Raw genomic sequence first — 14,878 nt, 5'->3', positions numbered from 1 at the left:
ATTTGTTATTGTTGTTTTTTGAGACATGGTTTCTCTGTGTAACAGTCCTAGCTGTCCTGGAACTAGCTCTTGTAAATCAGGTTGGCTTCAAACTCCCAGAGATCTGCTTGCCTCTACCTCCCAAGTGCTGGAATTAAAGGTGTACGCTACCACTGCCTGGCCCAACTTTCTTATAATTTTTAATGTAACTAACTTTATCCACAAATCATCTCTTTCCTAATCATCTAAGGTTGAAAATAAGACGTTAAGAAATGGGAGAAAAGAAAATAGAGTTAACCATTGGTGAGATTATAGAGTGCAATACCAATTTAAAGAACACAGTATACCAGTCATCTATGATTAATCTCTATACAATCTGTCTCTCACTCTAAGAAATTACAGTATCTCACTGTGATGCCCAGTCTGGCCTTGAACTCTCTTTGTAGCTCAGGCAGGCTTTGAACATAAGATCTTGCCTCAACCTCATGAGTATCTTGAGTTAATGGGGCTGTGCCACCAGACCTGGGGACCCTATATTCTTTAGAAAACCTTTGTGGATTTCCTTAATGTATGTCATAATACATAATTGAAGATGATGTGACCAAAGTTAAAATGGGTTACTTATAGAGTGAGTGAGCTTTTCTTGTTCTACATGGACATTTCTTGTTCTACCTAAGGCAAAAAGACAATTGCAGTTACCTTTGAAGCCTGACCTCAGCTCAGACCTTTTATTGGTCTTTTGCTGTTTCCCCTTGCTACTTTTTGTAATTAGTAGAAATGTATTCACTATGAATAATGAAGATTAGATGATATTTTGTTTACTAATTTAGGGAACTGTTTAAGCTGTTTTATTAAAATTGATAAAAATGATAAAGACAAACATGTAGGTGCTTGTGTGGTTATAGTTCACATTTAGAAAATGTGTTTTTCCAGGGTATTCTATTTTGACTATTATTATTTCAGAATATTTTTGTTGGTAGATTAGCTTATATTCATATATGTTTTTTAACAATTATTATGCTGCTTTTAGGCCGTGTGTCACCATCACCATCTCAGGAAAGTCTAAGTTCATCAAAGTCTGACACAGACACAGGGGTATGTTCAAGTTTTATGGTTACTTTTGTTAAATTCTATGATTTATTTGATGCCCTAAAATGTTTTTCTATTATAAATTTTTGTCAAGGTGTTAATTAAAATTAACACATAATATTCAAGTGTTTCAAGTGTTTCTTCTATTTATATTCCCAAGTGAAAAATCATCAAGTTTCAGGATTGTCAAGTGGTGAATATTATTCAAGGTACCAACCTAATGATGTATACTTAAATAAAATATCACTTTACTTTAATCCAGGTTTAATTTTTTTTTTTTTTTTGGTTTTTCGAGACAGGGTTTCTCTGTGGTTTTGGAGCCTGTCCTGGAACTAGCTCTTGTAGACCAGGCTGGTCTCGAACTCACAGAGATCCACCTGCCTCTGCCTCCCGAGTGCTGGGATTAAAGGCATGCACCACCACCACTCGGCTCAGGTTTAATATTTTTAAAAATATTAATTTTATAGTTTAATTATAGTTAAATTTTCTGATGTCTTTTTATTGCCTCCAGGAAAAAGATACTTCTTAATATTGCATCATATTGCCTTTCTAACTCAGTTCTAATACTCTGGTGTCTGCAAGTTCTACTTCCCATGCTGATCTGTCCTAAATATTCTTTCACAATGATATCTTTTCCCATGTATTTACTTTGTCCAGAATACCCTATCTGAATTCAGCTTAAATGGCTTATGTTCTCTTATTAGTTTCCCTAAATCCAGCAGGCAGAATTATTACTCATTGTGCTTTGATAATATGTCAAGTGTAGTTTTATATATTGTTTACCATACTTCCTTCTGTTTAGGCTTTGAACTAATCCTTGACATCTTATTCCATGCTGACTGTAGTAGGTGTGCAGTCAGCATTGAAATTCCGCTTCTGTGCTTTTATTCTAAGTTTTTCCCTTATCTGAATGCTTCTAGTCTCCCTTCTTTCCATTTAAACTATGCCCATTCTACATGGGCCACTTTTTCTCTAAAACCTTCACTCACTAATACATAGTGACAATTTTAACTGCTTTGGGGAAAAGAGTTTGTTTACTTATTAGTTTAATTTACTATAAAGCCTCTAAGTATTTGTTGCTTTTGAAAGACAAACTATACTGCGTCTTGTTTATGCTTAGCAGCTTATAGATTCATAACTACTTCTGTCTAACCTCCCCACCCCGATCTCTAAGTGTAATTACAATGTTAATGGAGTATAAAACATTATAAATGAGAACTATTAAACTTCTTTAATAGAAAAGTTAGTCTTTGTCTTATACTATTTAACTTTTTTCTTCTGAAACAATTGAATAGTCTGTCATTTTCAGGAAAAGGTCATTTGAGATTGCTTTGACTTCTCTCATTCTTTCTCAAAACAGCTGAGAGAGGCTTCTGTCTCATGTCTTTTGTGGTTTGTTGTCTGGAATTATTTTTGAACCTAATTAGATACAGTGGAGCACAATAAGCACAGCAGAGATCATTTTCCTATGCAGTTGGTCTGGCTCATGGTTGGGTGTCTTAGCCCTTTTGAAGTGTTTTCACATGCTGTATCATCATGTGAAGCAGAACATGAAAGAATCTTCTGTACAGTTGGGGGCAGATACTGATGAGCCAAGGCCACTCGTCTACTCCCTAGCAGTGTTCCCAAACCTAGAATTATAACTCCTAGGATGTGTCTCCTGATTACCGAAAGTAGCTCAGGAAGTGTAAGCGAGGTACATGCTTAGCTTGCCCTGCTGTCTAAATGTTTAAAAACTTGTAGTGTTGGCTTTAGCATGGACTTTTAGCCTTCTGGGTTTTTCTAAGAATCTGCAGTTGGACAAGAGTATAATGTAGTGGTTCTGTGTAAAGTTTCTTCTTAATGTTATTAATTGTAAGGTTGCTTTTTTTAAAAACCTAGAAACTAGGTTTTTCTTGGGTAAATTTTTGTTCAGTATACTTAATTGGTGGAATGTCAATGAGTATTAATAACACTTAACAGCTACTTAAAATTTTGGAGGGGAATAGATCATTGAAATGTTGGGGGGTCATAGATCAGAATCTAAAACTTGAATAAAGAAAGCTAAAAGGAATTGAGAAATTTTTGTGAAATTTGTGTCTACAACATTTTATAAATCTATACTTTCTTACTTTCACTATCTAATTTATAGATAAAGAAAAAGAAAGCTTTGAAATACTAAGTAGCAGTTTCACAGTTGATAAATATAGCATCAGAATTGGTCTCCACCTCTTCTTAATGCTCTTAAGAATTATGCTACACTAGTTGCCATTTTGATATCTGGTACTTGTCTTCATTCAGTCCAAAAAATATGTATTATTGAGTTCCTACAACATATTAATAATTATTTAAATAACTGGAGAAGTAGTAAACAAAGAAAGAAGACAAAGCTATGTTATGAATATTAAATGAAAGAATAGAATTTTTACAACATATTATTGAGAACCATCGATAGGTAAAGGTGCTTGCCACTAAGCCTTGTGACCTGCATTGGATTCCCAGGATCCACATAATAGAAAGAGAGAATGAACTTTTATGAGTTGGACTCTGACTTGCATGTACTCATACACATACACTAATAACAAATGTAATAAAAAAGTTTTAAAGATACTTTATTGTGTTATGACATGTAAAAGGCTATATATGCTGACCATACATAATTTGGTGAGTTTGGTGATAAATGTACAACTATGGAAGCATAAAGACAGTGTATGCCAAAAATCTACCCATCAACACCAGTTGTTTCTTCATTCCCCTTATTTATTAATTTTTGTGAAAATTTTTGGACTATTATTTTTAATTTTAAGTCTATAATATAGTATATTAAGTATAATCATTGTTCTGTGCTCTCTAGTACTTACTAATTTTGTATAACTGAAACTTTATATGCTTTGAGTAATATCTGCTTCATCTTTCCCCTGATTGCTGGCAGCCCCCATATTCTGCTTCTGTGAATGGAACTATGTTATGTTACATTAACCGTTAATGTGACAACAATATAGTATTTACCCTTCTGTGTATAGCTTATTTTACTTATCTTCTAAGCTCATTCTTGTTATCATGAATGGCAGCATTTTCCTTTTAGGATAAATAGTATTCCATGATGTGTATAAGCCACATTTACTTTATCTATTCTTCCGTCATTGGCTGCAGTGAACATGATAGTGCAAATCTTTAGATCCCGACTTCAATTCCTCTGGATTTACACCAGGAAATGAGATTAATGAATCATGTAAGAATCCTATTTTTAATTTTCTGAGGAATCTCCATACCGCCTTTCCTAGTGGCTGAACTGATCAACATTCCCACCAGCAGTGCCTAGAGTTACATTTTTCCCCAAATTCTTGTCAGCCTTTACTATTTACTATTTCTACTAAGATAGTATTTTCATATAATATATTCTGATAACAGTTTCCCCTCCCTCAACGCCTCCCAGATCCTTCCTACTCGCCCCCATCCATCTCTATATGCCATCTCTCTTTCTTTAGAAATCAAACAGGTGATTTTTTTAAAAAAAGAATTTTTAAAAGCATAAGAAACACATATAGACACAAACAAAAACCATAAAAACACCGAACCAGAAACCACAGTATATAAACAAAAGACTAGTAATGTAAAAAAAAAATGTAAGACAAAAATTTCCAAAAGTATCATTGAGCCTGCACTTAAGTGTGGTTTTTATATTGGGTGAGACTCAGATTGGCTACTCCTGCTACATTTGTGCCTTTATTGCACAATCAGATCATGAAGGCAGGTCACCATTATAGATTGCAGGGTTTGTAACTGAATTTTTTTTTATGATAGTCATTATGACAACTGTAGGGCAATACATCATAGCATTTTTTTTTTACTTGCAATGGTACCAATCAAATCACTCTAATGGTTAATGATGTCCAATGCCTTTGTGTATACCTGTTCTCTGTTCAAATATTTTCTTTGGAGCATGCCTATCAAGTCCTTTTTTTTTCTCCCTCCCTCTCTCTCTTGTATGCATGTGTGTGTGTGTGTGTGTGTGTGTGTGTGCTTGCGCATGCGCATGTATGCTGGGAGTGGTACTTAGGATTTTCTGCACACTAGGAAACTGCTCTAACTCTGAGCCACATTGGACCTTTGGACCATTTCTAATTGAGTTATCTGATTTGATTTTAGTTTAGCTTTTTTACTGTCCAGTTGTAGAGTTCCTTATATATTTGCATATAAAACTTTATCAGATATTTGGATGACGCATAGTTTCCTCTATTTCTATAGCTGCTATTTCATGTGGTTGGTTGTTTTCTTTTTTGGTTTTCAAGACAGAGTTTTGTAGACCTGGCTGTCCTGGTCCTTGCTTTGTAGACCAAGCTGGCCTTGAGCTCATAGAGATCTGCCTGCCTGTAGGTATTGGGATTTACTTTTTCTCTAAAATGCTTTTGATTTTGATGCTTCTTTTTTTGGGAGAGGTGGTCTAAAACTTTCAGTGGATACTTAAAACTGTGGGTATAACAAAACCATACACATGCAATGTTTTCCTTTTATTTGTAGACCTATGATGGGGTTTAATTTATAAATGTAGATATAAAAGATTTAATAAAACATTATGAAACAGAACAGTTATAGTACTATTCTGTAATAAAATGACATGAATGTTCTGTCTGTCTCTTGAAAGAGTCGAAGTAAGTAACCGAAATTACAGAGTGCACAGCTGAGAATAGAGGAGAGCGACTGCACTCTCCCAGGTCTCATTTACCTTTCGCAGAATTTTTGGCAGCATAGCCAATAAATCATTGTCAGATCCAATGCCGAGACAAGTTTTCCTTGTTTTTCCAGGAGTTTTACTGTGTAGGCTTTAAAGTCAATTATTTAATCCATTTTAATTGATTTTTATGAATGGCATAAAATAAGAGTCCAAATTCATTCTTTTGTTTTTGAGAAAGGATTTCTCTGTGTAACTGCAACATGCTTTGTAGACCAGAGATCCACCTGCCTCTGCCTCCCTAGTGCTGGGATTAAAGGCGTGCACCACCACCACCTGGCTTGTCATTTGTGCAAAATCTGAAAGTGGTAAGGAGGTGATTTTGTTTGTACCTAGAAGTGAATATAATAATAACTGCAAGGCAGTTCTACTGTGTTCAAGAAATAGCATCCAGGCCTGGGTAACTGGAGCCAGTGGGCAAGGGGGAGAATTAAGTAACCGAGGTGTGTGTATAGACTGTTAGAAGAATATGTGAGTGCTGAAAGTCAAACCTGCATCTTCTGGAAGGGCAGCCAGTGCTCTTAACCTCTGAAACATCACTCCAGCCCAAAAAGTCATTTTCCAATAATCTATAAACCAATCAAACATACCTCATCTAAAATCTAAAACATTTTGAGCAGCAATATGATGCCACAAATAGAAAGTTTCACATCATGAAAACTTTCCTCATGCATAAAATGATTAAAAATAGAGCTGGTGTGGTGGCACATACCTTTAACCTTTAATCCCAGCACTCGCGAGGCAGAGGCAGGCAGATAAGAGTTCGAGTCCATCCTGGTCTACAGAGTGGGTTCCAGGACAGCTACACAGAAGAACCAAAAAAAAGTTTATTAAAAATATTGAGAGAGCCGGGCGGTGGTGGCGCACGCCTTTAATCCCAGCACTTGGGAGGCAGAAGCAAGCGGATCTCTGTGAGTTCGAGACCAGCCTGGTCTACAGAGCTAGTTCCAGGATAGGCTCCAAAGCCGCAGAGAAACCCTGTCTCAAGAAACCAAAAAAAAAAATATTGAGAGACCTGAGGGCTGGAAGTAGAGTGCAATGGTCTAGATTAGCTCTCCAGTACAAAAAAAGTCAGTGAGATAAGATGCTTGTTTAAAAAAATAAAATCTGGGGTGGTTAGGGGCCAGGGGCCTGGGCAGATGGTTAGGAATACTTGTCACTCTTGCAGAGGACCTAGATTCAGTTTTCTGCATTGGCACAGTGGCTTACAACCATGCAGACTCCAGTGCTATGGAACCTAACAACCTCTACTGACCGCCAGGGCATCAGGCATATACTTGGTATACACATATACATACACACATACACATACATCATACATGTACGTGTGTAAAACACTCATACACATAAAATAAAACAAATCTGTTTCAAAAATTAAAGAGACCTGGAATCACTGTTAGGGGAAATGTGCTTAGAAGTTAATGAAAAATAAATAGTTATTAAGCAAGAATTTGACTTTTATGTAATAGGGCAAGACTATTAATTTTAGTTATATCTTTTATCGGGGCTCACTAGTCTGGTAGTAAAATTTGGGGAAGAAGTTGCTATCTAGAAGTGGTTGGTAAAAAGCCCAGAGCTCAATGTTCTGGTTTGCCTGCATGGTTCCTGTGAAGATGTTTATATTTATAAACTTTTAAGTTTCTCTGTGGGGCTGGAGTTATAGTCTAGTATTAAGAACCTTTGTCCAGCATGCACGAGACCCTGAATTCCATCCCTAGCACTCACAAATCACATTCCAGTATAGACAAATAATGTCATTGCTTATTTTCTACCCCGTGGCTACTGTTCATTTTCCCTACATTTTATTACTTTGATGATTTTTATTATTGAAATGTAATTGCATTATTTACCCCCATTCCTTTTCCTTCTTCAAACTCCCCCCCCCACACACACACACATACATTGCTTCCTCTCAAATTCCTGGCCTCTTTTCATTTTCTCTCCTCTTTCCCTCCTATGTTCCCTCCCTCCCCCTCCGTCTCTCATATACACACACAGGTAAATAAATTAATATAACCACTGAGTATGGTTAGTGTTGCTTATGTCTACATGAATTCAATGCTGAACACTTGTTATTGTGTAAGTGGTTAAGGGGGCTTATCCCTTGGGAGAAGACTATTTCTCCCTCTGTCATTATCTATTAGTTGCCTATAGTTCTTTGTCCTGTGGTATGGTCCCAGGACATTTCCCACTTCCTCATTGCTTATCTTTTGGTGTTGTCTTTGTTCACATCTTGTTTAGGGAGCCATAAAGTAGAGGTATCTTGGATGAAGCTTCTCTGTCATTTTTAGGAGACACAATCTCACATCAGATATCCTGGTCCTCTGGCTCTTAAAATCTTTCTGCTCCTTCTTCCTCGATGTTCCCTAAGTCTTTTTTTTTTAAAGATAAATAATTTTTTTTTATTTTGGTGGTGGGACAGTCTCACGATGTAGCCCTGGTTGGTCTGAAACTTGCTGTGTAAATAGGGCTAGCCTTGAAATCATGGAGAGTCAACCTGCCTCAGCCTCTCCAGTGCTAGGATTAAAGGTACATGACACCATACCTGATCTTTTTTTTTAAATAGGCAAAATGTATTATTTTGGCTTTTTTGGAATCAGGATACCTGGTTTGTACTCATCAAGTTCTCATATGTAAAATACAATTAATAGCTATCTCTCTGATTTGTATATCATTCACTTAGACAACATTTAAAACATTTTTTCTTGTTTTTTTGAGACAAGGTTTCTTTGTGTAGCCCTAGCTGTCCTAGAACTAGCTCTGTAGACCAGGCTGGCCTCAATATCACAAAGATCGGCCTGTCTCTGCCTCCTGAGTGCTGGGATTAAAGATGTGTACCACCACTGTACAGCAACATTTAAAATTTTTGTTTATAATGAGGGTAAACTTTGACTTATTTTTTTTTTGTAGCCTAGGCTGGCCTCAAACTTGCTATACACTGCATACTAAGAGATGACCTTGCACTGCTGATTCTCCTGCCATCACCTTCTGAGGTTTTAGGGTTATAGGCATCTACTACCATGCCTGGATTATGTGGTGCTGGGGACTAAGTCCAGGTTCCCTAAGACTTAGATGTAGGAGTTGTGTTGTAGATATAACCATCATGACTATACACCATATGATCAGTTTTTCTCTGCCTTTGGACCTGTTTTGATTTTCTATAATGGTCTCTGCCTATTGCAAATAGAAGATTCTTTGGCGAAGGCTGCGAGTTACACTTCTCTGTATGTATAAGGGTAAGTATTTAGAATGTAATTAAAAATTATGCTGGTTTAGTAAAGTGGCAGCAGTAGTTTCTCTTCTAAGATCCATGACCTCACTAGTCCCAGGTAGTTAGCTAGGTTTCTAATAGCAGGCATGAATTCCTTCCTGTTGAGTAGGCTTTAAATCCAATTATAGTTGTTGGTTATTGCCAGGATATGATTGCCACTGTTACAGTCTTAGAATACTTATTGTTGTGGTTTCTGGGCTTCTCAGATTGCTTGTCTCCCTTGGCAGCTGGCATAGCCTTGTCCTAAACTATGAAAGTTAGTCCTCAGGAAGGAAGCTTTCAAATGAAACCCAGCTCAGATCTTTCAAGACTTGTACTTTAAGCCAAGCCATCATTCTTTAAGTTATTGTTCTTCCTGCCTCCATTTGCTTCATCCAAATAGTTTTGGACATTTTTCAGTTTTCTTTGAAAGTTCCAGTAAGATCATTTACTTTTTCCTTTTCAGAATTCTATATTGGTTCTCCATGGCTTTATACCACCAAAACTTTTGAGCTACAAGTTTGAGGTCCTTCACAAAATGGTCTTCTCTTTATAGTTCTGTGAACTTTTGTCTCCATCCTCATCGTAGTCACTCTTTCCTAAACATGAAATTCTTAGCTGGCACTCCATGTTTTCTTTCACACTACATGCTCTAAATCAGTTGAAAGAAGAGTTAGATAACAGCTGGATGTTGGTGGCACTTGCCTTTAATCCTAGCACACAAGAAGCAGAGACAAGTGGATCTTTGTGAGGTCGAGGCCAGCCTGGTCTACAGAGCAAGTTCCAGGACAACCAGGGCTATACACAGAACCCTGTCTCAAAAGACCAATAAAAGAAGGAGTTGGATAACTTTTATTCTACCTTGATTCTCTTGTTCACAGGTTGCTTTGTGACCTTTTAATGTTTATTTGGACCTACAAGTCTTTTTATTAATGTCTTTATAGTGTTAATATCTATTTCAAAGAGTTGCTAGGATTCATTCAGATGATGGATACACAAAGCATGCGCTAACTAAATTTTGGCATGCATGTATAGCATTATTTTCTACACACCTCTGTAATAGCAGAAACCTAACTAAAAATGGCTTAAATAATGAGGAAGTGAGTCTAGAGGTAAGGTTTCTTGTGGTGAGTTATCTCAGTAGTATTATCAGGGGCACAGAGTTCCCACCAGTTTCCTGCTTTCTACTCCCTTTTATCTTGGACCTTTTCTGCCTTATGGTCATAAAAAGGCAACTACTGTATTAAATGTCACACAGAAACAACAATGTTCAAAGGCAGAAAAGGGGAAAGTCTCTTAAGGGAGCTCTGTTGAACACACCCTGTGGCTAAACTAGTCATCCTTTGGAAATGGAGAAAGCTAATTCTAAATTAGTTTAGCCTAGTCATGACTCAAACCCTTGAGCTGGCCCTACTTCTCCTGAAGAAATAGATGCTAGAAAAAGGACAAAGAAAGGACTCTTTTAGAGAGAGGGAAGACTATGATAGCAGGGTATAATTGCCCCAGGAATGATTCTAATTTGTTACTGCATGGAGAGAAAGAAAGGTGGTAAGTAGTAAATCAGCATAAAAAGGGGAGTCTGCTTTGGGTGGCTTGAAATTTCAATTGGGCATCATACAAATTGATGAGAGAACAGGTGGGTGGGAAAAGTATGAAGTTTCTGTTTTGATAGCACTACAGCTCAGCTTTAAAGTTTGTTTTATATCTAACTAGGTATGTAGCGGAACTGATGAAGACACAGATGACAAAAATGCACCATTTCGGCAACGGCCCTTTTGCAAATATAAAGGACATACTGCTGATCTCCTTGATCTTTCGTGGTCTAAAGTAAGAAATTATTATTTGAATTATGCATTAATTCTGTATGACTTTGACATTAGGATTTAAAAATGTTTTATTTGTATGCTTATTATACTAGAAGGCTGTCAACTTTGTGAAAGTTATGTATAAGCTAATCTGAGTTCTAAAAAGAGGAATTTAAAAGTGTTCATATTGCTTAACAATTTAGACCTATGTATTATTTGCCATTTGCTTTTTATATGCAGTAATTTTTAGAAAGAAATGATCCTTTGCTCTAAACAGAGACTGCTCATTCATTTCCCAGCTACCCAGACCCAAATAATAACACAGACACTAAATTAATTACAACACTGTTTAGCCAATGACTCAGGCATATTTCTAGCTAGCTCTTACATCTTAAATTAACCCATTACTATTCTTTTATATTTTACCACAAGGCTCGTGGTTTGTTTCCTCTTGCTTCTTGGGCAGCTACATGGCGTCTGCCTCCTTCAGCAGCTACATGGCTTCTCCTTGACTCTGCCAACTCTCTCTATATTATCTTAGTTCAGATTTCTCATCTGGCTTTATTCTGCTGAACTGTTGGCCAAAACAGGTTCTTCATTAACTAATGGTAATAAAACATTCACAGCATACAGAAGGGAATCCCACATCATCTCTCCTTTTATGTCTAAAGAAAAAGAAAGGTTTGGATTTTAACATATTAAAATTACGTATATAAAACAGTTATCAAGCAAGAATTATAGTTACAATATTTAGTCCATTTACATTTGGCAAATTAAGGAAAATACTCGATCATCTATCCTATTTTTGTTAGTCTAAAGTTTTATATCCAATTTATCTTTGATCATAACTAAGGAAAACTGTTAACTATTTGTCTTCAACTCTGCAAAGATCCCAAGATATAATATTACCTAAGTAAATAGGAAGTGCATTGTAAACAGTTGCTTCCAGAATTCTAGAATTGACAGAGACATCTCGCTGCCTGGACAGTCACCCAAAATTCTTTTGTAACATTGGGGCATCCATATTCAGCTTATAGGTCCATAGTATCTGGCAGACTTTTCTCTGAAGCAGAGAATTTGGAAGACTATTCTGTCTATATTAGCAGTTTGTCAGTCACTCTCTTTTGTGTTCTGTAGAATGTCTGGCAGACTCTTTCATGAATCAGGAACCCTGAAGGACTGTCTGACCTTCTTTAGGCAAGTTAAGCAGTCGTTTTTCTGTGGGTCCTGCATGTCCAGCTTGTATAGCATACCATCAAGCAGTCCAGGAAAGAACAGTTTCTTGCCCAAATGACTAGCCTTGTCACATTGAAGGCAAATTCCATAACGAGTTTATTCAATGTCCATCAATCTCTCTGAAGTAATTGGTGTTGCCAGAAGCAGACATGTCTCACTGTTGAGAAAAGTCTAAGTTCTTAAAACCTTTTAAATGTCTTTGAAAGGTTGAAGATTAACTGAAATACATCTCTGTATATCTAGAAAACCTAACATTACTACAAGTTTAACTATTATAAATGACTATCTATTAATCTATAATTTTTAATTTTATATTACATTTTAAATGAGCTGTATAAACATAGTACCTTAAACAAGAGTAAAATATACATATAACAAAATTGACCTTAATTTTGTATCAATAAACGAAGATCCATAACAATTTAAAGTTTTCTTCTTTATATTATATCCCCCCTCTTTTTTTAAGAAAGAGATTGACTGTGACCATTTAACCATCTATAATCAACCCTCTTTCAATAAAAAACAAACATTTATAAACAATCGTTTTGGGAATTTGTGCATTGTTTTCTCTCAACTGTTTTTCCTGTTGTTTGTTGGATGAAGTATCTTTAGGGTTCACAGAGACTTTCAGAGGGGTCTTTTCCCATCAAACAGCATTAGTCTGGAAGGAACCCACAGGTTCCCACCCTCTGTGGAAACAAAAGCAGAACCTCTTTTTCAAAGTAACATATACTTAGACTCAAATTTTGAAGTTAATATACTTTTAAAATATTTATGTTGGTTTAGTTTAGCAGCTGTACAATGAAATGTTTTTCTGTACTTAGCCCATCCACAGTCAAAAAATTAAAAGAAAACACAATAATATACATAATCTAGACTCTGTATTTTCCATCTTTACGAGGCTTACTTTTTAACTCTATTACTTTTTAATACTTATTTTATTGTCTTTACTCTTTTCATCTATGACTGTATTCTTGTCTATACTCTTTTTCCTCTCTCTTCCAAGCCTACATACATTTTTAAACACACTATGATACAATCAGAGGTTTATTTTTATCTGAATCTATCTTTATTGTGTATCTGTAATCATTTTCTGACCAGGAGCCCCCCCTTTCTTTTCATGCTAAGTGGGTGTGGCTAGGACCAATTCTGCAGTTCTGCCTGTTTGCTCTGCCCAGTCCAACATGGCAGAGGCATGTTCACCACCTATGTAAACCATGCTTACCACCACAGCTCCAGGGTTGTAATGGGTTTATGTTGCCTTTAAGCACACAGCATGCTGCTCACAAACCCCATTTAAGTTCATGACCTCTTGAAAGAACCAGAGCTGTCTGTCCCTGCTGCCAGCATGAACCAAGAAGCCAACCAGTTTTTGTTGGTAATGCTGAGTCAGGAAACCTTTTTTTTTAATATTTACTTATTATGCATACAATATTCTGACTCTGTGTATGCCTGCAGGCCAGAAAAGGGCACCAGACCCCATTACAGATGGTTGTGAGCCACCATGTGGTTTCTGGGAATTGAACTCAGGACCTTTGGAAGAGCAGGCAATGCTCTTAACCTCTGAGCCATCTCTCCAGCCCCGGAAACATTTTCTTAAAGGAGCTGTGCCTCTGCTTGCTACTAGCAAGCAGAACCTATCTGGGGAAAAAAAGCGACTACAAAGAAGCTGTGCTTGGCTCCCATTTTTGTGGGCCTAGAAGCCATTTTTTTAAAAGCTTTTTTAGGTTTTATGTGGATCCATGCCCTAGACAGTGGGCGTCATTTTGTAAACAGAGGCTGCTTACTCATTTCCCAGATGCCCAGACCCAAATAACTTCACAAAAGTCATATCCACAAAATGGATGACTTCAGCTACAAATATCAAGTCTGGTCCATCTTTAAACCTGCTTTAAGGCGAACTTGCTGCCTTCATGCAATTATTTATTTTTCATGAAATATTCATTTTGTGATTCTTTCCGATAGAGTAATAGTATAACTTCAGTAAAGGGACAATTTTGCCACTAAATACCTCAATAGTTTTCTAAAAAATTAAGATGTCTCAAATTTTAAATAAGGTGTTTAAATATGAAACACCTTAGCATATTTTGCTTTGGTTTTCTGAGACCGGGTTTCTCAGTAGCTATGGAGCCAGTCCTGGAACTCACTCTGTAGCCTAGGCTGGCCTCTGAACTCACAGAGATCTGCCTGTCTCTGCCTCCTGAGGCTAGGATTAAAGGTGTGCGCCACCACTGCCTGTTCACCTTAGCATTTTGCTTTATACCTTAAACTTTGTCAGTAATCAGTATCTAAATACATTTAAAATTTAAGAGAGAAAATATCTGAATACCATGACTTGAGAAAAATGAACTGTATTAACTAAACAATAATACCAGAGATACAAACAGTATACATATATTTTAATTATGTCAGAAAAACCCTGTGTAGCACAGAGATATTAATGGTATATTTTGGTAAACTAAATCAAGCTGCACCTGAACTCTGTTTGCTTACCTGTTTGTTGCTTTATTCGTTTCCTTGAGACAGAGTCTCTGTAGCTGAGGGTGGGCTAACACTCATTCTGTGACCTAGGTCAGCTTCACACTCACTGTGATCCTCCCACCTCTGCCTCCGCCCCCTGCGTCTGTCTGCTAAGTACCAGGATTATAGGCTTCCATCAACATTCCATGCTATGCACCACTTTTGAGTCAGTCCATTTGTGAATTGCTGATTCCCGTTAGGTGTTCTTGGTGTTTTATATTTGCCATAGTTGCGCTCTCTCTCTCTCTCTCTCTCTCTCTCTCTCTCTCTCTCTCTCTCTCTCTCTCT

At 36.8% G+C, this 14,878-nt stretch overlaps 1 protein-coding gene across 6 annotated transcripts in view; it reads left to right on the top strand.

The window, feature by feature from the left end:
* Wdr44 (WD repeat domain 44) overlaps positions 1 to 14,878 on the top strand; it is a 117,689-nt gene that overhangs the window by 85,034 nt on the left and 17,777 nt on the right. For all 6 annotated transcript variants that reach the window (XM_026790144.1, XM_005368908.3, XM_013354387.2 and 3 more), the window contains 2 exons: positions 1,010 to 1,074; positions 10,743 to 10,856. In XM_026790144.1, the coding sequence (XP_026645945.1) occupies positions 1,010 to 1,074; positions 10,743 to 10,856 (179 nt within the window). The remainder of the gene's footprint in view (positions 1 to 1,009; positions 1,075 to 10,742; positions 10,857 to 14,878) is intronic.

This window comes from Microtus ochrogaster, unplaced genomic scaffold, assembly GCF_000317375.1.
Source record: "Microtus ochrogaster isolate Prairie Vole_2 unplaced genomic scaffold, MicOch1.0 UNK42, whole genome shotgun sequence".
Taxonomy (NCBI): domain Eukaryota; kingdom Metazoa; phylum Chordata; class Mammalia; order Rodentia; family Cricetidae; genus Microtus; species Microtus ochrogaster.
This window is presented reverse-complemented; position numbering and strand designations above follow the sequence as displayed.